The sequence below is a fragment of the Ranitomeya variabilis genome, chromosome 4, assembly GCF_051348905.1.
Source record: "Ranitomeya variabilis isolate aRanVar5 chromosome 4, aRanVar5.hap1, whole genome shotgun sequence".
Classification (NCBI taxonomy): domain Eukaryota; kingdom Metazoa; phylum Chordata; class Amphibia; order Anura; family Dendrobatidae; genus Ranitomeya; species Ranitomeya variabilis.
In genome coordinates this window covers 409,154,999-409,175,569 of record NC_135235.1, presented here as the reverse complement: position 1 = coordinate 409,175,569, position 20,571 = coordinate 409,154,999, and the positions used below count along the sequence as shown (strand labels likewise).

The following is a 20,571-nucleotide window of genomic DNA, read 5'->3' as shown; positions in this document are numbered from 1 at the left end:
ATTCTTCAGGCTTAAGTAGATCCTGTTCGTGACACCAAGTTGTAGCGCCCCCACTGCCGCAGGGCCGAGGGGTACCTGGTACCGGGCCTCTGAGTCTCTGCTCTGGGGTTGTCACGGTGGCTAGACCCGGTCCGTGACCCTGCTGAGGGGCGTACAGTGATAGATGTAGATAGTGGTGGTGGTGCGGTGCAGTAAATAATGAGGACACCAGGTTGCAGTCTCTTTACCTCTTTACTGAAGGTCTCTGGGTCCTCAGTCCGGAATACGGTTCACCAGGCTGCGCAAGTCCGGCCGGTCCGATGGCACCTCCAGAGTTCTCCTTGCAGGTGGAAATCTGTGCCTTCCTGCTAGCGCTATGTGTTGTGGTCCTCCCCTGCTGTGCTTACGGGATAGTCCCCACGACTGTTGTGTCTGTTTCTCGTGTTCCCTCACAACAACTCGATTAGATGATCTTCTGCTAATCCTCCGTCCCTCCCGGTGTTATGGTTGGGACGCACCCGTATGACGGGTAGGCTCGGAGCTCTTCCGGGACCCTAGAGTCGCCCCTCTCCACAGGTTGCCCCCCAAGTCTGCATAGGTGATTTAGGTGAGACAGCCCGCCTGTGACTGACTGTCCTGCCGTTGGTTTGAAGTATTGCTTGGAGCTAGATATATGAATACTTCCTCGGCGTTCCGGCCGCCGGTTGTACGCCTCAGTAGGATGTTGCCTCGGTCTTACAGCACGACTCCTACTGGTATTCTCCTTCTTGCTTTGATCTCGTTTCTCACTCAGCACAATATATCTCGCTTCTGATCCTTTCTTAGGGCACCGCCGCTATGCTGAGCAGGCACGGTCCCGTGACGTTCTTTCTTGTTGCCAGGCCTCTGTCAGGGTCCCAAACCTGACAGGGACCCTATCGAATCTTCCCCACAACACCCCCTGCCACAAGGTGTTGCCTGGTTCCAATCCAGTCAGCTTTCTGAACTAACTTCCTGCCTGACCCCCAGTTTACCCACACGGTGAGGAGTGGCCTAATAAATAGCACCCTTAGCTCCCCCTGGAGGCCCGACTGTGAAATGTATTGGTGTATGTGATACCTGGTCAGATGAACTCCTTCAGTGCCATCAGACGTACCATAGCCCCCCTTAGCGGCGGAGCCACAGTACTGCAACGACCAGGACTCTGGGGCGCTGCACAAATGCTTGTCACAATTTTCAGATTTATACTTTAAAATAATTAGAAAACCATGTTTAATTCCCTGTACACTTCACAAATACTTGCTACTTTGTGTATATCACATAAAATTTCAATAAAAATACATTTAAGATTTTGGGTGTAAAGTGAAAAATGAATCCTTTTTTGAGGCACTGTAAGACTCCATTTACCATTGAGGTTCCATGCAATGCACTATGCACTGATAAATTGCACTAATAAATGCATTAATATATTTTTGGAGGGTACAAAGTTTTATCATTTTTGTTTACCGAACCACAACCAGGTTCGGTACCAGAGGAAAATGTGTAAACGCAGCACATAGGACCTTAAGAAACACAAGCATGAAAGGGTCTTTTAACAGAAGGGCCACAGAATACAAAACTTCCTTTATATTATGTTTTGACCTGAAAAGGGGTAAATTCTCTTTTTTGCATATAATGGCTGGGACTTTGATGGGTGACATCAACAAAGAAGCAAGAAGAAAAGAAGTCTCAGTGCTTTGTGTCTGTTCAGTACACAAATGAAAAGATGTTGGCTGCGTAAGTCACAAGACTGCAAGAACCCTATGAGATCATGCCAGGAGTAGCATGGTACGGGACGCTTGTATTATACCAAGGAGCGGTATGCGTAAATGGAGAACTTTGTTTATCAAGACAAATGTAAGAATGAATAAAGGAATTTCCTTGTACTTTATGAAATCCACATTTTATTTAGATTTTTTTAAAATTATAATTACTAATGGACATTACAAATGCCTCCAGGATTTGTTGATGCCATTATTAAAGTGCAGTGGGGTGAAAGCTGGCGAGGACAATGAAAGGCAGCAATGCCAGAATGCGGACATGAATGGTGGCCTGTTCTGTACATTAACAGCTGGGTTTGTGTGTTTTGTACAGGAATAGCAGAGCAGAGCAAGGTATAGCAATGGGTGTAATGGAATAAGTTCTCTATAGCACATCACTATGATTGATGGGTACTGCTGTGCTGTTAACCTTATGATATGGCCCTGGCTGAGTGACAGCTGGGAGCAGCTCACGTAAAGCCTAACAGGGAGGGAGCAGGCGGGGGAGCAGGATTTAAAGAGACGTCCTAATCCCTTGGAGCTCTCTTTGTGCCTGTCTATCTCGTGAGGTCTCTCTATACCTGTCATTATTCCTGTGAGGACACTTAGAGGTGAGAATGTAGATTTCTGCACAGACGAACCTACTGAGTAATTTTTGTATACTTATAGAGTGGGGACATGAATTGTTTTTCTGGATTTTTTTTTGAACAGTTCTCATAGTTTTAGTCGCTTTATAACACAGTGACATTCTTAGTAATGAATGTTATAGCTTTACTGTGTAGCAGGGACATTGTGCATCATTATGTACATTGAGTGGGATGTTTAATGATACAATCAGGCTCTCTACATTATGTAAGAACTAGTTAAGTAGGACCCGTTTATAATAGAGAAGCTATAGTACAAATTTGTTGAGGTGCAGCAAAGTATAACTATAAGGCATGGATTATGTGCTCTCCTAATGTATTCATATACTGGAGCGTTGCCTACATTTCCCCCTAATGTTTCTGTGATTTATTCTTCCCATATCATTATAGATTGTTAAACATCTATAGGTTTTGCTCCATAGTTCTAGATATTTCATTGGACTTAGAGAATGCCAAATATTAATGACAGTATCCTGTTTAGTGTCTGTTTCTGAAAACATAATGCGCTGAAATATTGTCTGAGACATTGATATTGAGTTATCCACATTCAGTTTGTACATTCTCTTGGAATGACTGTCTGTAGGTTATGTAACTGTTGTACAACTAAAAATCTGTTCACATTAGTGTCATGGCTTCCGTTCATAACAGCTATGGTAGATCCATCTTCAGATTAGGTGTCCTTGGGTGTTCGATGTATTATAATGTCAATAAAATCAAATTCACTTGTATTTGCTGCTGTAATGTTGGTGAAGAAAATTGTAAATGTTTTCTGACCCCTAAAATCATGAGATCAAAATACAGAAAAATTGGATCATTTAGTTGTGCAATTTGTACAATTTAGCACTATTATCTGACACGTTGTCTAGCGCTAAGTAACTATAGCCCACATGGGTGAAATGTTGATTTTGGCTTATTGTGATGACAATGAAGTATAATCAAGTCCTGGTTTTAGGGGGTGCCAAAATTGACAATTACCTAGATCCCCTATTTCCTTGAAGGCCCCTGAAGGACATGGACTCCAGTAGTAACCAGTTCCACTCTGGGTTCTGGTAATTGGGCAGATAAATTAGTTATATGTACTGTGCTTTTAGTGGTTGAAATTTTTTTTTTTTTTTGTCCATTTCCATTAATATGTAATATTTCTTGGGGTTTCAGGAGAAGAATTACAATGGTGAGTAGAACCTAATAGCGTCATCACTTCATGCTTGCCTTATTTTGCCCTGCTCCTTGTCACATGTGTCACTTTGTGTTGAGTGACTGTCTTCCATGTCTTAAGCTGATTAGCTATTAGTGTTACTATGTCCTCTTACTACACATAAGTGCTTCTCAAGAAGATCTAACAAGTGACCTGCTTTGTATATTTGTGTTGTGATTTTTCTCTTGCCCATGCTGTCTCATTTTATCCTTCATCCACTTTTTTGGTGGCTCAACCGGGTTCTGCAGCTGTCTCTTGATCAGCTCATTTTGGATCATCCTATGTACTCCAAAGATGGAGAATTGAAGGAGATATGGGTACCCGGGGTTGCCCCAGATGGCCCTCCTTGGGAAATGAGGCCTTCTACAGAAACATCACAAAGAAAGAATAACGGGGACAATGAAATGCAACAACATGAAAATGTAATTGACAGCTATGAGGATCTGCAAAAGGTTCTGATCAATGCAGGGCTCCCTGAGACAGAAGACAGGAGCAAGCAACCACGTACAGGTAAGAAAAGCCAATAATACTCTGCAGCCTATGTAATGATTTATCTGTGATTAGGACCACATATTTTCTCTTGTCCATTTGATTCATTGTGTATCCACATTAATATGCTGTCATGAAAATCCCAGTTCAGTTGTCCTGTCTTGTTTTTTTACATTTCATTTAGCACTGAATTGATAAAATAGAATTATAGCATTAAAACGGTCGGCAAGCACTAAAAAATTGTCTGCAACTAAAGGAAACTATGTCGGCAGGATTATACAACATTAGTACATTGTTTGAACTGGACTTTTAAAACCTCAGCCGGGTAAATGACAATGAGGTTATGGATTAATGTGTACTGAATAACAGAAAGTGTGTCACTAGAGGTCACTGTCTACTCGAGGTTTTGTGTGTTAAGCTCAGTCACTTCCTCGTAAAACCTTACTTTTCCATGTTGATGACCAGTAAAAAGCAAATATATTATTTTTGTCTCTGCCATCACGATTTAAAGGAGATTTCTGGTAACACAAAAGAGTGACCAAACCTCTATGTGATTGCAGATTGCTGAATGGTGACAGTTTGCAAGGTACACACTGTCAAGATTCCCCTCCATTTCTAGTGCGAGTAGACAGTCACATGATTGCCTGTATGCAATTTGCATACTTGCAGTCTTGTGCTGATTAGAGTCTCATCTGCGTCTCTCGTCATTGAGAATTTGTCATATAGAGAAATGAATGAGAATCTAGTCGACATTTCGGCAGTCTTTCTATATTACTATAGATTGTCGAAATTGTGATAGTTTGCAATGTATATACTGTCAAGATTCCTTTCTATTTCCAGTGATAGACAGAGGTCACGTGAACAAAGAATGGGAATGGCATACTTGTGGTCACATGCCTAATAGAAGTTCTCATCAATTCTCTCAATGTTGCAAAGCAAATTGCTTTGTGGTTATGTGACTGTCCACTTGCGTTGGAAATAGAGGAATTCTGACAGGCACATTGCACAATGTCATGATTCGGCAATCTCTAGTCATATACAGTGATTGTACAAATTTATCCTGAGTTTAGAAAGCCGTTTTAATAAACTCACTACATGGCATAGATCAATTTGACTCTTTGCAATATTCAGCTATATTTTTTGCTAATCACAGACCAAGCTATCATTGTGTGATCGGAAGACAGATCCAGCTGTAGATCCCCCAGAAGCATCAGAACAAGGGAATGTCAGTGGTCCCACATTCCAAGCTGTGTCACACATCTATATAGCTGAGCAGGGACAGGCTGAGTGGCAATAGTGGCCACAGCCACATACACATACAGTAGAGGTCGCTGTGTTGGTACTGCAATGAAGAGTCTGTGGCGCCCAAGTGAGCACCACTGTCCCCCCATTCTCATTATAACACATTTTGATTGCCCATGCTAAGTAACAAAATTTTTTAGATAATTCTACTGAAGATACCTGAATGCGAAGAAATGAAAATTTGAGAAAATAATAAAATATTTATGTGATTTGTCAGGTCATACCATGGATACCACTACAATATGTGTCCTTGGGACTCCCAGCTTTGCTATGTCTATTCTATTGGAGGGTTCAAGACAATGTCCTGGTAAGGCCCAACAGGAGCAACTATGACGTTGGAGTACCAAACAAGTACAAATTAAGTAAAAACATGTCTTAAGAGTACATTTTACTTTTTGTTTAGGAAAAATACTACTTTGTCTCTCCACCTCATGGTTCTGCTCAGCTTCACCTTCTTCAACTTCTCTTTTCATCAAACAAGCGGTGACTTTTGATTTCGGGGGTCGCACTTACTTGGACACTTTTTCTCCACCACGCCGTATCACTTACCTCTCCTGGTTGGGAGGACCTCAAATCCTGATGGGGGAACAGTTGGAATGTCCAATGGGAGGATCTCCGCAACTCTCCCATCTCCTCGCTAATACCCTGGGTGTGCGAATCTTGCTGGATTCTAAGGAACTGCCTCTTTCTCCTGCCCTGCTTCTAAGTAATTCCTACCAGCTAGGGCCTTGGGGAAAATATACTCCGAAAGCCAAAACAACAAAGGTGGTGGAGCTCTATCACAAAGAAGGACAAGAAGAAACAATTCGACAAGAGATCTCTACATATCTTACTTCACTCAGGATGAAGGGCCATCAGAAGGTATTAAAAAAAAATTCCTTTTGATTTATAATATTTTTTGCTTTCATGTATAGCTTGTTTACTGTTCATTCCTTTATTTCCCTTTAGGTTGTTTTGAAGACCTTTTGGCCTTATCCAGGACGTTCTCCAAACACGAGTTTCTACTCATCTCAAGACACTCTACAAGTGTCAGATGTGGTTGTGGGGCTTTTTTCTGAGCTCTCACAAGGACAAGCAGTCTTGCTTGAAGGCTTTGTGATGACTGTCCCCCCACGTAGGATCAAGCCTTCACCACCTCCTGCCTGTATATCACGTAAGCAAGGGGATTTTGAGGGGAAAAAACTCTGCATGGGAGGGGCTAGGAGAGAGTGATACTCTGTAGAATCCTCTCCCCACACCACCTTCCTTCTGTCTCTTCCTTACCATTTGTCTTTTTTTTCTGTCCACACACTTTTTGCTATCTTCTTTTTTTTCGTGCAATCTCTCATCGATACATAAATTTCTCATCGTCCCTCAATTTCTTGCTTCATATTCAGTCCGTATTTTTTTCATGTTCTTTATTAAACATGTTCCTCTCTTATTGCATACCCTGTCAAACTTTCCTACCTCCTCTTCTATATTACACTGGGCCTTACTCAATAAATACAACTGACTCCTGTGCTGGAGAAGATTTTGCGATATATATATTTTTTTCAGTTTAGATTTTTTCCAGCACTGGACAACAGCCTTATAGAATTCTGAGATGAAAGTTCGCTTTTCCAATCTCAGATATACCAAACTGTCAGATTTTATTGTATCTGTATTGAAGGAGGGTCAGTTCTTTTTCTCTCTCTTTCTTTCTTCTCTCTATTTCTTGCTCTTTCTTCCATCTATGCTTCTTTCATTCTCCACTTTTCTCGACTACTGCCTTCCTCCTTCTCCCACTCTCTCTTCCTGTATTACTGTCTCTGCCCCACCCCCCAGGCTGCTCCGTGCGCCCCCCAGAGCTGACGATCCGTCTCTGTGCCGTTGTCTGCCGATCTCGCGGAGACCAACCAATTCTAAGCAAGGTAACGGGGCTGCCCCCCAATCTCCAGGGGCTTGTACCCCCAATCATCAAACCCCTATCCTGAGCCCCTGAAGAGAAGAGTTCTTTAGATTTTTTTTAATAAGAAACATTGTCCCAGATGTTTTATGAACATATTATGTATATTCACCAGTGATTGTTCATAATTTTGTGCTACTTTTATTTTTTATTTTATGTAGTTCATAAGATTTGTGGTGCCTCTTTTGCAGGTGGTGTGTATGGTCGGACGGGCAGAAAAGCCTCTCTGCCATCGATTTACACTTCCTCAGTCCTTGGATACTACTCTAGAGTTATGGGGAGTGTTGGATGATGCTCAGAAAAGAAATATATGGGTCCAAATCAAGGAAGTCTCAGAAAACACCATGAAGGCAATAATGGAGGAAGAAATAAAAATGAGCCCCAAAGAAAAGGGAGGGAACAAGGTGCAAACTGATATGCTCGGTATGGCCATCAGTTACTTTAACTATATACTAACTTAACAGAGAAATGCTACTAGGTTTACTCTTTAACATATTTAGCTTTGCTAATGAGCTTGAGATTACTGTTAAAGGGAATCTATCAGCAGGTTTTTGCTACCTTATCTGAGAGCACCATGATGTAGACAAAGAGACCCTGAATCCAATGTTGTATCATTTTATTTACTGGGTGCAGCAGTTCTGACACAATCAGAGTTCTTAGATATAGAATGCAGCTGAGCTGAGAAAGCTAACCCCACCTACACCAGGCTCGATAAGTACATTGCCTATAGACAGTGAGCTGTTTATCAGAAGAGGGGCGGAGTCGGACTAGCATGCATGTGCTGCTGTAGTCCATGCAATGTTAATCACCAGGTGATAAAACCTTCAATATAAGTAAACAACAGCACACAGACTGACATGTAACACATTGTTTAAATTTGTGTTTTAACCATACCTCATGCTTTTCTCAGATTACATAGCAAAAAACCTGCTGACAGATACATTCTAAGAGCTAAAGGGTTACTCTAATTGCAAAATATTGATGGCTTGCTCTTAGGATAGGCAATTAATCTCCTAGTAATGGGGGATCGACTCTGAGAAACTGCTCTGACCAGCTGTTTTCAAGGTCTCTGCTCGGTTTACCTCCCTGGTGTCTTCATAGTAGTGGCGGTGCTAGGTATCATAGTGTTGTTCCATTGAAGCGAATGTGACCACGCTGCAATACTAAGCAAAGCTGCTGCTATGTACAGTATATGTTGTAACCAAGAATACTGCACAGATATTTGAGCTAGATAAGAGGGGTCACTGGAAGAATGCAGAAGGAAGGTTCTCATATACATGTGACAGGTTGGATGACTGCTGCATTAACTGCGTTCTTACACAGACATAGGGTGCTGTGTCATTTTAAGAAAACAGCTGAAGCAACAGTTGCTTCAGCCTTAGCTACTTTCCTAAATGACAAAGCACCACCAGTAGTGAATTAATTATCTGATTGTAGATATTGTTTTTCCTTATGTTCTCCATCTGGCCCAGACCGCCCTGGAAAATTCTCAAGACCATTGCAAATTTTACTGCCTTTTGACCCACTGCTTCTGCAGCCATCCACAGCCTCTGTAGGAGCACAAATAAATTCCGACCTCTGTCAAGATCCCCAAATTAATTCACACCACAAACCAGACACCCTACATTAATTAAACTTAGATCCCAGACCAGACACCTAGTTTAAGCTAGACAATGCACCCGGCAAAGTACATAAATTTAGACCCTATAATAATAATCTTTATTTTTTTATATAGCGCCATATATACTGCAGCGCTTTACAGTTTGCACACTGTAAAGCTGCAGCAGCATCGTACGCAGTGAAGAAGCAGTGACCCACAAATTCAAACACAAAAGTCTCTTTTAATGTGTTTCTTCACAGCATTAAAGTCTATTTCACATAAATGCATATAACTTCAGTGGATAATATCAGTGACCAGTTTACACCAGTTCAAAGCAATACATATCACATGGCTTTAGATTTGCGGTCCCTGAACAGGCCAGACTTCCCTTGTCCAGTTTCCCTGGGCGACCGCACGCCATCTCACAGTCTCTATACGTCTCCATACACACAGCCTCATATGTTGCAGACACTACACATGCCAGCCCTCCTCTGACTAGTTCTCGTGGGTGTCCTGCATCGCTGTATCACAGTCTCTTTACAGACTCTTTACTCACACAGTCGTACACAGTTCAGGATATCCTCCGGATAGCAGCCGGGCACCATATCCACCTGTTTGCAATCGTTGCACATGCTAGTCCTCTTTCGGGCACAGGACATCCACCTCTGGGCACAGGACTGTCCACATCCGACTCCTTCGGGCACATGACATCTACCTCTGGGCACAGGACTGTCCACATCTGACTCCTTCGGGCACATGACATCTACCTCTGGGCACAGGACTGTCCACATCCGAGACCAGTACCATGGACGACTTGCATCTCTGTGTACGCTGCGGGTGCCAAGCTATTCAGCTGCCCTGGGTGCTGGCTCTGCTGGCCTGTGCCTCCATGCACTCTGCAGACCAGCACACACCAGACTGACACTGACGTGCACCTCGCACACCTGACATGACCTGGCCAGACACCTGACACACCCATACCCCTTACTGCAGGATTTTTAAACACACACAAACCTGTGGCCTTCAGCCACATGGAAAACACGGACCGGAAATCCGTGACTCTCATGCACACCTATGGACTTCATCCGTCTGCATGCACATTCTGGGGAGAACAAACAGCGCCCCCTAGCTGTATCCGAGGCCACAGCCTCACAACACATTATCATCACTGTCACTGATGGGGCTCACAATCTAGATTCCCTATCAGTATGTCTTTGGAATGTGGGAGGAAACCCACACAAACACAGGAGAACATACAAACTCCTTGCAGATGCTGTCCTTGGTGGGATTTGAACCCAGGATTCCAACGCTGCAAGGCTGCAGTGGTAACCACTGAGCCACCATACTGCACCAAACCTCAGAATAAATGCAGAAACAGGAATAAATAGGAACCTCAGGCCAAAGCCCTTAAAAGAATACAGACTCTATAAACTGTTACATTCCAATGACCAGAGTATCAAAGCTAAGCTAAACTCTAGCACAGAACACTTTGAATACACATTCAAAATTAGAACCCCTAACTAAAGCTGGCCATAAACATGAAATAATTGTCAGATCAATATCTCTACAGACTCCCTCCATAGACATGAGCATTTATGTGTTTTAAATGGGGAAGCAGTAGAAATTTGAAGTGCCTGATCCTTCTCACCTCTAACATCATCTCTTGGGGGAAAGTCTGAGCCCGCATACCCATCAAATGGTTGGCCGAGCTGACAAAAGTCGATGGGTTTGTTCAACTTTCATCAAAATTCTATGGTGTCTTAATACAGACGCCAACTCAGAACCCAGTAACGCAGATCCATAACCAGACTAATACACACCTACAAAACTAATACAGATCATGCATCCATGTGTCTCGGCAACAGAAATTGACATGCTGTGACTCATAAACTTGCAGCACAGGTGAGTTTATGCAGCATCAAATAGAAGCACAGTGGTCATGTGATTTCAATAAATCCCATCCACTGTGCTTGTATTGTACAACACAGTGTTTAGGATGCAGCGCAGGTGAGTTTCATCCAAAACGCTGCTATTCCTGTCCATCGGCATGTACCCTTAGAGTATGGATGCTGAATGGAGAGTGATGCTCAACTTATTTATTCAGAATTCCCCAGAGGTGTTCGGTTGTGTTCAGATCAGGAGACATACTTGGTCACTGAATCACTTTCATCCAGTTCTTTAGAAATGCAACAGTGACCTTAGTTGTGTATTGGCTCATTATCATGTTGGAAAAGTGCAGTTCTACCAAAGGCACGGAGTGATAGTAGCATCTTCCCATTCAATATAGAGCAGTACATCTGTGAATTCATGATATCAATGAAATGTAGCTTTACAACACCAGCAGCACTAATGCAGCCTCAAATATAAACACTGCCACCACCATGTTTCACTGTAGGCAGGCACCATGTAATTTTCTTTGTACTCCTTAAATCATACCTTCATACTGCACCCATTCATGCCCGGTATCATTACACAAAGCAGTTTGGTCTCATTTTTTCTCAGTTTCTGTAAAAAACCACAACATAACTGCAATTTTCCCTCAAGCCTTAGTACCCTCCTTCCTTTATATGCTCATGTTGCTCCCCCTTATGGTACTTAAACGAGAAGAAAGATTCTTCCAGAAACAGCTCCACTCCGGTCCATAGGATGTGTCTGGTGTTGCACCTAGGGCCCATCCACATGTAAGGGCCTGAGCTGCAATACTGCACACAGCCTGTAGACAAAAATGGCACTATTACTGAGAAAAACAAATAAAATCCCCATCTTTTGGTAATCTCTAACTTCAAAAATAGCAAGATCTGTACTTCTGAAAACACACAGATGGTACCACTAGAAATATAAATAATAATACAGCACAAGTGGAATAATAAAACTTAACTTTTACTCATAAATATAGATAAAAGAGAATAAAGTCACCCAAAATATGATAAAAATTAGGGGTACAGTCTGATGCAAAAGACCTTAGAGACTGAATAACCCCAAATAGGATTCCAAACTCCGCATATAGCAACACCTGCGGAATATAGATGGCCCAAGGTACGATATACAAATCTGCTGCATAAAAAATTATATGTAACTAGCAGCATGAATGCACATACACCTGGTTGCACAAAAGATAATTGATCATCTTTAAACAATGGTGGCACCTCAAAAAAAGCGTGCCAAATAATAAACAGATATATGTTACTGGAAAAGGAACAATCTCACCAATTCCAACGGTGCGAGCACAGGAGCGCTGAATAGTCCCCGGTCAGGAGTACATCCAGAAATTTGATGGGAAATGACAATACTCTGTCAATCCCTGTGGGGCTACTGATAAACTATCCCCAAAGCTCCTGCCCTTACAAGGGCAGTCCACAACTACCCCTGCATACACATGCCCTGCACTCTCCCTGTGTCATTGTCCCAACGCGTTTCTTCCAAGCTAATTCATCAGGGGACTGGCTTGTATGAGGAGATAAAGTGCCTTGTGCTATGCATGCGCCCTGGTTCTACTCCGCTGGAGGCTTTTTGTTGTCATTTCCCATCAAATTTCTGGATGTACTCCTGACCGGGGACTATTCAGCGCTCCTGTGCTCGCACCGTTGGAATTGGTGAGATTGTTCCTTTTCCAGTAACATATATCTGTTTATTATTTGGCACGCTTTTTTTGAGGTGCCACCATTGTTTAAAGATGATCAATTATCTTTTGTGCAACCAGGTGTATGTGCATTCATGCTGCTAGTTACATATAATTTTTTATGCAGCAGATTTGTATATCGTACCTTGGGCCATCTATATTCCGCAGGTGTTGCTATATGCGGAGTTTGGAATCCTATTTGGGGTTATTCAGTCTCTAAGGTCTTTTGCATCAGACTGTACCCCTAATTTTTATCATATTTTGGGTGACTTTATTCTCTTTTATCTATATTTATGAGTAAAAGTTAAGTTTTATTATTCCACTTGTGCTGTATTATTAATCTCTAACTTCCACTCAATTTAACAGAATTGTTTCCATTGTAGCTACTTGTTAGGAGTATATGAATTGCCTTATTTAAAAATAAAGTGTCCTTTAGATCTTAAGAAAATTCCTATCAACTGTGTCCAAATTTGCTTTGTCTGGTACTGGTAATCCAAATTTTATATATGCACTGCCTGACAAAGGTATCTTCTAATGTTGACTGTTCTTCAATCTTAGTATCTTTAGTAACTTTGAAGGCAAGACAAAAAGACAAACTTTACACATTAGTTTTCTCTTTTTTTCCCCTCTAATATTTCAAGGTGTTGATATGCTGCTTTCATGTGTCGACTACATGATATCACCAGTCATTCTTGGTGTAACCACTGACCTCTGTCTGGAGAGCTGTGGAATCCATGAATGTGTTCTTGGAAGCCTGGAAACTGGGAAATCTACAACTGTCGAATCTGCATCGGGACCTCTTATTGAAACAATGCTTAGACGTTCTATGACGTATGTGATGGAAGGAAAGGAGGTTTTGGTGATTGGAGCTGGTGGCATAAGCAAAAAATTCATCTGGCATGCTGCTCAAAATTATGGGATCAAGGTAACATATAGTGTCATAAACCTAGGAATTTGCTTTAGCCTGATAGAATGAATATTGTATGCACCTAGACTCAAAGAGACGCTTTTAAAAGACAATGACCCCTTGTTTAAATCAGGATTTTGAGTTAAATGTCTTTTTTTAAAATATTGGCAATTTTCACGTAGGCCCTTCAGCTTTTTTAGACTCTAACTTCCAGTTGTTTCAAGAAATAACCCATGTACATTGTCACAATGGTCAGACCCCTAACCCTATCTTTTGTTTTGAAGTATCTGAATAGCGTGTGCAAAGGTCATTGTGAAGGAAGGGGGAGCAGTGCAGCTGTGGCATTGCCTGTTGTGATTGGTGGATCCTGTGTTATCAACTGTGTATAGAGGTATAACCTATCATTATAACACTGCCTCTGATGATAAGGAGTCTGCTGAAAACGGTTTCTGAAAAGACAGGAAGTATCAGTCTACTACATTTGTAGTGGCCACTGTGAAAATTGCAAGATAATTGTAGATAAAAGGCTAGTGAAGCAACCTGAATTATTGCTTTGGTGAAAGAGAGCTTGTCTATGTCACAGAGAAGAGCCCAAGGCTACATATAACCTATCATAATGTGGCTGCCAGTAACAAATTTGATTTCACATGAACAGTTCATGAATGTATTCAAATATTACATACTTGACATTAACTTCTTATTTTACAGATCCATTTGGTGGAGTCAAACCCAGGACATTTTGCCTCATCACTTGTCACCTCCTTCATCCATTATGATTATGAAGATTGCTCTTGTGATGATGAGGAACATGCACAGAACATTGTATCTATAGTTAGGGAAAAAGGTCTACATCTTTCTGGTTGTATGGCATTTTGGGATGAGTGTACTATTCTTGCTGCTATCCTGTGTCATAAGCTAGGTCTTCCTGGTCCACCTCCTAATGCTGTGAGGCTTGCCAAGCGCAAAACTCAAACACAGTTGTGTCTCTTCAACATGACAGCACCATCTCCACCTTTTCCATATGCTGGGGCATTTGCTGTACCCTGCTTTCCCCTAGGTCCTGGAACAGGCGGGGTAGAGGCAGCAGAATCAATTCTCTCATACCCATTAGTTTTAAAGCCAGAATCTGGAGCAGGAGCTGTTGGTGTGCGGTTAGTCCAGGATGCAGAGGAGTGTAGGAGGTTAGTAAAAAAGATCGAGGTAGACCCAGAAGAATGTAAGCTTGAAAGTAATGGAAAGACTCCACTTGCCATAGATGCAGGTGGGGTCAGTCGTAATGAAAAAGATTGTACGCCCAAAATTGACGCTAATTGTAATTGTCAGTCAGTTGTCCCTGAAGTGGGGCTATCAAATGGAGTAAGCAATGCCAGCCTTGTTGAACCAGTAAAGAAAACAGTTCAGACACCTCCTCTACTGCTTGCAGAATACATCACAGGCTCTGAGCATGATGTGGATTTGGTCTTGGGATTCAACGGGCGCCTTTTGGCAGCTTATGTATCAGACAATGGACCAACTTTACTCCCTGGTTTTACTGAAACTGCCGCAGCACTTCCATCCCGTCTTAGTCAAGAGCGTCGCTGTCAGTTAGTTCAGGCTGCTTCACGCAGTTGTAGAGCATTAGGACTTTACCCTGGGGTTTTCAATGTAGAACTCAAGATGACTGACTCTGGTCCAAGGTTGCTGGAGATCAACCCCCGGATGGGTGGATTTTATCTGCGTGATTGGATACGTCACATCTATGGCACCGACCTAGTGCTTGTTGCTCTAGCACTGTCATGCGGGCTGGAGCCTGGATTGCCTGAGAAGGGTGCCCAGGAGCATGCAGTTCTGGTTGGGGTTATGTGCAATGGAGATTTTCATGAGGAGACTTTAGGTAGCACAGCAAATCCACAGAAACTGTCTGAGCTACACAATGCTGGATACATAAGATTTAACCGTTTGGAGGGCAGTCCAGTGCATGTGCTAGATCAGGAACCATATGGCAATGTTGCTTGTCAGGGTGAGAGCCAAAAGGAGGCTAGGGAAAGGCTTCTTGGAGTGTGCTATGTGCTTGGCTTAGACTCCCAAAGATATCCATTGCAATATTTGACTGGAGAGTTCCATTAAGTAATATGTTACTGAACGTTAGATTTTCAAAGTGGAAGAGTGCTAGACTGGTGGGAACAAATATAATGGAGATTTTAAGAAAATAAATAGAAAATAGTAAGCGGGATCATCTTTCTTTCACTTAACATATTAGTACCCATTGTTTTAAAGTTTGCACCTATATGTACAGCATCCTTGACATTCGGCATGGTAAAAGGGGTAGTTCTGACTAATTTATTTATGTACATTAATACTTGATAGGTTTAGGTTTACCAAATACCCACTTAGCAGGAAAAGGGGAGGTCCTTGACCCTTGTATGCCCGTGCTTGTTGCCCATGTATTGAATCCAATGAGGTGGGAGGTTATGGAAAGAGTAGTGCAAACATCATTTAATTCATTTTATAACTTCTAACAACTTCAGTGGAGAGAGCCACCTCTCCACTGAAGTCAGTACTGTAGGTGAATGTTTTCTATTGGCAAACAAGGTTACGGAGACCCTCTTTCTCAAAATAAATGGAGATCTCAGAGGTAGAACATCCATCCAACAGATATTTACTACGTATTACTATTTTTAAAGGATATGAAGTCTAATTTTTGAAGTATTTTTGTGGGTAACTTGAAATACATTTCCACTAGTCTAGTTGGTGGTTACTTTTCTGGGTATTATCTTACTTGTAGTAAATGTAATTGTTATGTTTTAGATATATTTTAAATTAATATGATCAAGGTGATCTTGGACAAGCTTATTAGGATGAGTTCACGCACTGTAAGTTGTTGAAAGTTTAGATTTTTTTCTTTATTAAGGAATTGACCTAAATAAAAGCATTTTCTAGAAAACATTGATGACCTACCTTTAGCTCTGAACATTGAGAATACTACTAATCAACAAAATGATGTTGAATTGTAGCACCAGGCACAGCCCCACATTTGAGTGAGCCATGAAATGTGGCATTCTGGGAAATCTTTGTACTGCAGATTGGATGTAGTGTCTGGAGTTGGACCTCCACTGAACTTACATTGGTGTTTTACCCTAAGGATAGGCCATCCATAGATTTTTTTCTTGAAAACTTTAATGACAAATTCTGTTAAAAAAATCAAACTATGAATCTACAAATGTACAGTATATATTACAAACAATAAAATATGGATACAAGATTGTTTTATGCTTATGACTACACTGGTCAGAGGAAATTATGAAATGTATTATTATGTCATCATAATTATGTAACTTTTCCTACTTATCAGATATCTAGCTCATAAAGGGGCATTGGGTGAGAGGTGCAACATTTTCCAGACTACTTAAAGGAGTTGCATAACGAACAAAGCACATTTTAATTAACAGATCTTGGAATAATAATAATAAGTTCCAACATTGGATATATTAAAAAAATGTTCCTGTGCTGAGATAATCTTATACAGTAAATGTGCCTGTACTGTGTAATGGCTAAATCTGACCATGTAGAGCTGCTCCAGATCATGGTTAGAACATGCCACATCTTCTGTCCATTTGGAAGTCAGTTATGATAAGTTAGTATACAGACAAAACAGAACGGGCACAAAGTTGAAGCTTTCTTAGGTGAAACAATTCTCTGCCTGGGTACCACATTTTCTGTCTGTTTTATCACAGAATTGAGTGTTTCTGCTGAGTCACCAGTCCTGTGACCCCATCATAAATCAAGTCAGTGACATATAAAAATGTGGGCACCGCTGGTCAAAATTACTGTTATTGTTAAAAGTTAAACAAGTTAAAGATGGAATGATCTCTAAAAGGCCTAGAGTTAAAGATGACACATTTACTTTGCATTTTATGAAAAAAAACAAAAAAAACGGAAAAGGACTGATGCAAATGTTTGGGCACTCTTGGAGATTTACATTTTGGAAACAGGTCCTGTGCATAGATGAGATAAAAATCAAACTCTTTGGTCACAATGATCAAAGGCACGTGGGGAGAAAAAAGAGGATAGAATTTCAGAAAAAACACATCTTGACAGCCTTGAAGCATGTGGATGCAACAATCATGCTTTGGGGTTGTCTTGCAGCCAAGGGCACAGGGAACATTTCACGGGTAGAGGGAAGTATGGATTCAATGAAATTTCAACAAATGCAAACATATCATCTCTAAAAAAGCTGAAGTTTAAAAGAGGATGGCTTTTCTAAATAGATAATGATTGTAAATACATGGTAAAATCCACAATAGACGACCTCAAAAGGCACAAGCTGAAGGTTTTAACCCCTTACTGACCTCGGACGGGATAGTACGTCCGAGGTCAGCTCCCCTGCTTTGATGCAGGGCTCCGCGGTGAGCCCGCATCAAAGCCGGGAAATGTCAGCTGTTTTGAACAGCTGACATGTGCCCGCAATAGCGGCAGGTGAAATCGCGATTCACCCGCCGCTATTAACTAGTTAAATGCCGCTGTCAAACGCAGACAGCGGCATTTAACTACCGCATCCGGCCGGGCGGCCGGATATGAGCGCATCGCCGACCCTTGTCACATGATCAGAGGTCGGCGATGCTTCTCCATTGTAACCATAGAGGTCCTTGAGACCTCTATCGTTACTGATCGCCGGTAGCTGTGAGCGCCACCCTCACAGCACACCTGATTTTCTGCTACATGGCAGCGAACAGCAGATCGCTGCTATGTAGCAGAGGTGATCGTGCTGTGCCTGCTTCTAGCCTCACATGGAGGCTATTGAAGCATGGCAAAAGTAAAAAAAAAAGTAGAAAAAAAAAAATTAAAAAAAAAGTGAAAAAAAATTTAAAAAATATAAAAGTTTAAATCACCCCCCTTTCGCCCCAATCAAAATAAATCAATTAAAAAAAAATCAAACCTACACATATTTGGTATCGCCACGTTCAGAATCGCCCAATCTATCAATAAAAAAAAGCATTAACCAGATCGCTAAACGGCGTAACGAGAAAAAAAATCGAAACGCCAGAATTACGTTTTTTTGGTTGCCGTGACATTGCATTAAAATGCAATAACGGGCGATCAAAAGAACATATCTGCACTAAAATGATATCATTAAAAACGCCAGCTCGGCACGCAAAAAATAAGCCCTCAACCGACCCCAGATCATGAAAAATGGAGACGCTACGAGTATCGGAAAATGGCACAATTTTTCTTTTTTTTTTTAGCAAAGTTTGGAATTTTTTTCCACCACTTAGGTAAAAAATAACCTAGTCATGTTAGGTGTCTATGAACTCGTAGTGACCTGGAGAATCATAATGGCAGGTCAGTTTTAGCATTTAGTGAACCTAGCAAAAAAGCCAAGCAAAAAACAAGTGTGGGATTGCACTTTTTTTGCAATTTCACCGCACTTGGAATTTTTTTCCCGTTTTCTAGTACACGAGATGGTAAAACCAATGATGTCGTTCAAAAGTACAACTCTTCCCGCAAAAAATAAGCCCTCACATGGCCAAATTGAGGGAAAAATAAAAAAGTTATGGCTCTGGGAAGGAGGGGAGTGATAAACGAGCACGGAAAAAGGAAAAATCCCAAGGTCATGAAGGGGTTAAAATGGCCCCACTGTCCTCTGATCTGAACATCATAGAAAATCTGTGTCTAGACCTCAAAATTGCAGTGCATGCAAGACAACCCAGGAATCTCAGAACAGGAAGAATTTTCCAAGGAAGAATGAATGAAAAAGGATCAACAGACTGTTCGATGGCTACAAAAGCTTTTACAAGCTGTGATACCTACAAAAAGCAGTGCTATTTCGTACTAACAATGAAGGAAGCCCACACTTTTGTATCAGCCCATTTTCCTTTTTGTAATTTTTAAAATGTAAAAAATGACTATATACTGTATATACATTGCTCAAAAAAATAAAGGGAACACTAAAATACCACATCCTAGATATCACTGAATGAAATACTTTAGTTGCAAATCTTTATTCATTACATAATAGAATGCGTTGAGAACAATAAAACCTAAAAATGATCAATGTAAATCAAAATGAATATCCCATGGAGGTCTGGATTAAATAATTAATTAATATAATAATAATAATAATTAAATAAAGCATCTGCCAATTCCTGGACAGTCTGTGGTGCAACATGACGTTGGTGGATTGTGCAAGACATGATGTCCCAGATGTGTTCAAATGGATTCAGGTCTGGGGAACGGGCAGGCCAGCCCATAGCTTCAATGCCTTCATCTTGTAGGAACTGCTGACACACTCCAGCCACATCATGTCTGGCATTGTCCTGTGGATCGCCCCCAGGCGCAGGGCAGTGGGGTACTCGGTACCGGGTCCCTCTGTCTCGGTTCTGGGGATGTCACGGTGGCCCGATCCGGTCCGTGGCCCTGCTAAGGGGCGCTCAATTAAAGGAGTAGTTTGTCAAGTGTTCGTGACGCCACCTGTGGTATTCGGTCAGAATGACCGACGCTGCTAGGGGTCCACTGGAGTGATGTTATGGCAGCTGGATGGTGTACCTTCCCACAGGTGAAGTATGTCCCCAGGGCTTCCCAGTAAGGTAGATGATAATAGTGTAGGCCGCAGTAAATAACGAGGACACAGGATTGCAGTCTCTTTACCTTTTATTGTAGACTTCAGCGTCCACAATCCAGAGCACTGCTAACAGGGCTGGCTGAATCTGGCCGGTCCGAAGGCACATCCAGAGTTCCCTTTGCAGGTGGAAATCAGTAGCCTTCCTACTAGCGCCTGTGTGTTGTAGTACTTCCCTGCTGAGCACCACGGGATAGTCCTCACAACTGTCGTGTATGTTTCTGATATTCTCTCTCTCTACGTCCCCCAGATGATATGGATAGGACGACCCGTATGACGGGGTAGGCCTGGAGCTATTTTATAGGGACCCTAGAGATGCCCCTCTCCCACAATTTGCCTCCGTTGTCTTCATTAGGTTAAAGGTTGGGCAGCCAACTTGGAATTAACTGTCCTGCTGTTGTTTGAAGTAATGCGTAGAGCCTATTACTCCCTCGGAGTTCCGGCCACCGGCTACGTGCCTCAGAAGGATGTTGCCGATCTTAAGGCAGGACTCCTCCTGGTATTATCTCCTTGTGCTGTGATCTCGTTTCTCACTTCTC

At 41.8% G+C, this 20,571-nt stretch overlaps 1 protein-coding gene across 1 annotated transcript; it reads left to right on the top strand.

The window, feature by feature from the left end:
- Window positions 1–2,098: 2,098 nt before the first annotated feature.
- Window positions 2,099–16,676, top strand: CARNS1 (carnosine synthase 1). Its single transcript, XM_077251146.1, has 10 exons — window positions 2,099–2,368; window positions 3,557–3,572; window positions 3,845–4,106; window positions 5,605–5,694; window positions 5,791–6,248; window positions 6,336–6,540; window positions 7,191–7,276; window positions 7,503–7,734; window positions 13,172–13,455; window positions 14,146–16,676. Exons 2-10 carry the CDS (start codon window positions 3,570–3,572, stop codon window positions 15,541–15,543), a joined length of 3,018 nt encoding a protein of 1,005 aa, XP_077107261.1. The 5' UTR covers window positions 2,099–2,368; window positions 3,557–3,569; the 3' UTR covers window positions 15,544–16,676.
- The last annotated feature ends 3,895 nt before the right edge of the window (window positions 16,677–20,571 follow it).

Bases quoted from the DNA above. Each gene is read 5' to 3' on its own strand.
- CARNS1 (XM_077251146.1), top strand. The intron at 5,695-5,790 runs GTAAGGCCCAAC...CTTTTTGTTTAG, and splicing joins GGGTTCAAGACAATGTCCTG to GAAAAATACTACTTTGTCTC. The intron at 6,541-7,190 runs GTAAGCAAGGGG...CCCACCCCCCAG, and splicing joins ACCTCCTGCCTGTATATCAC to GCTGCTCCGTGCGCCCCCCA.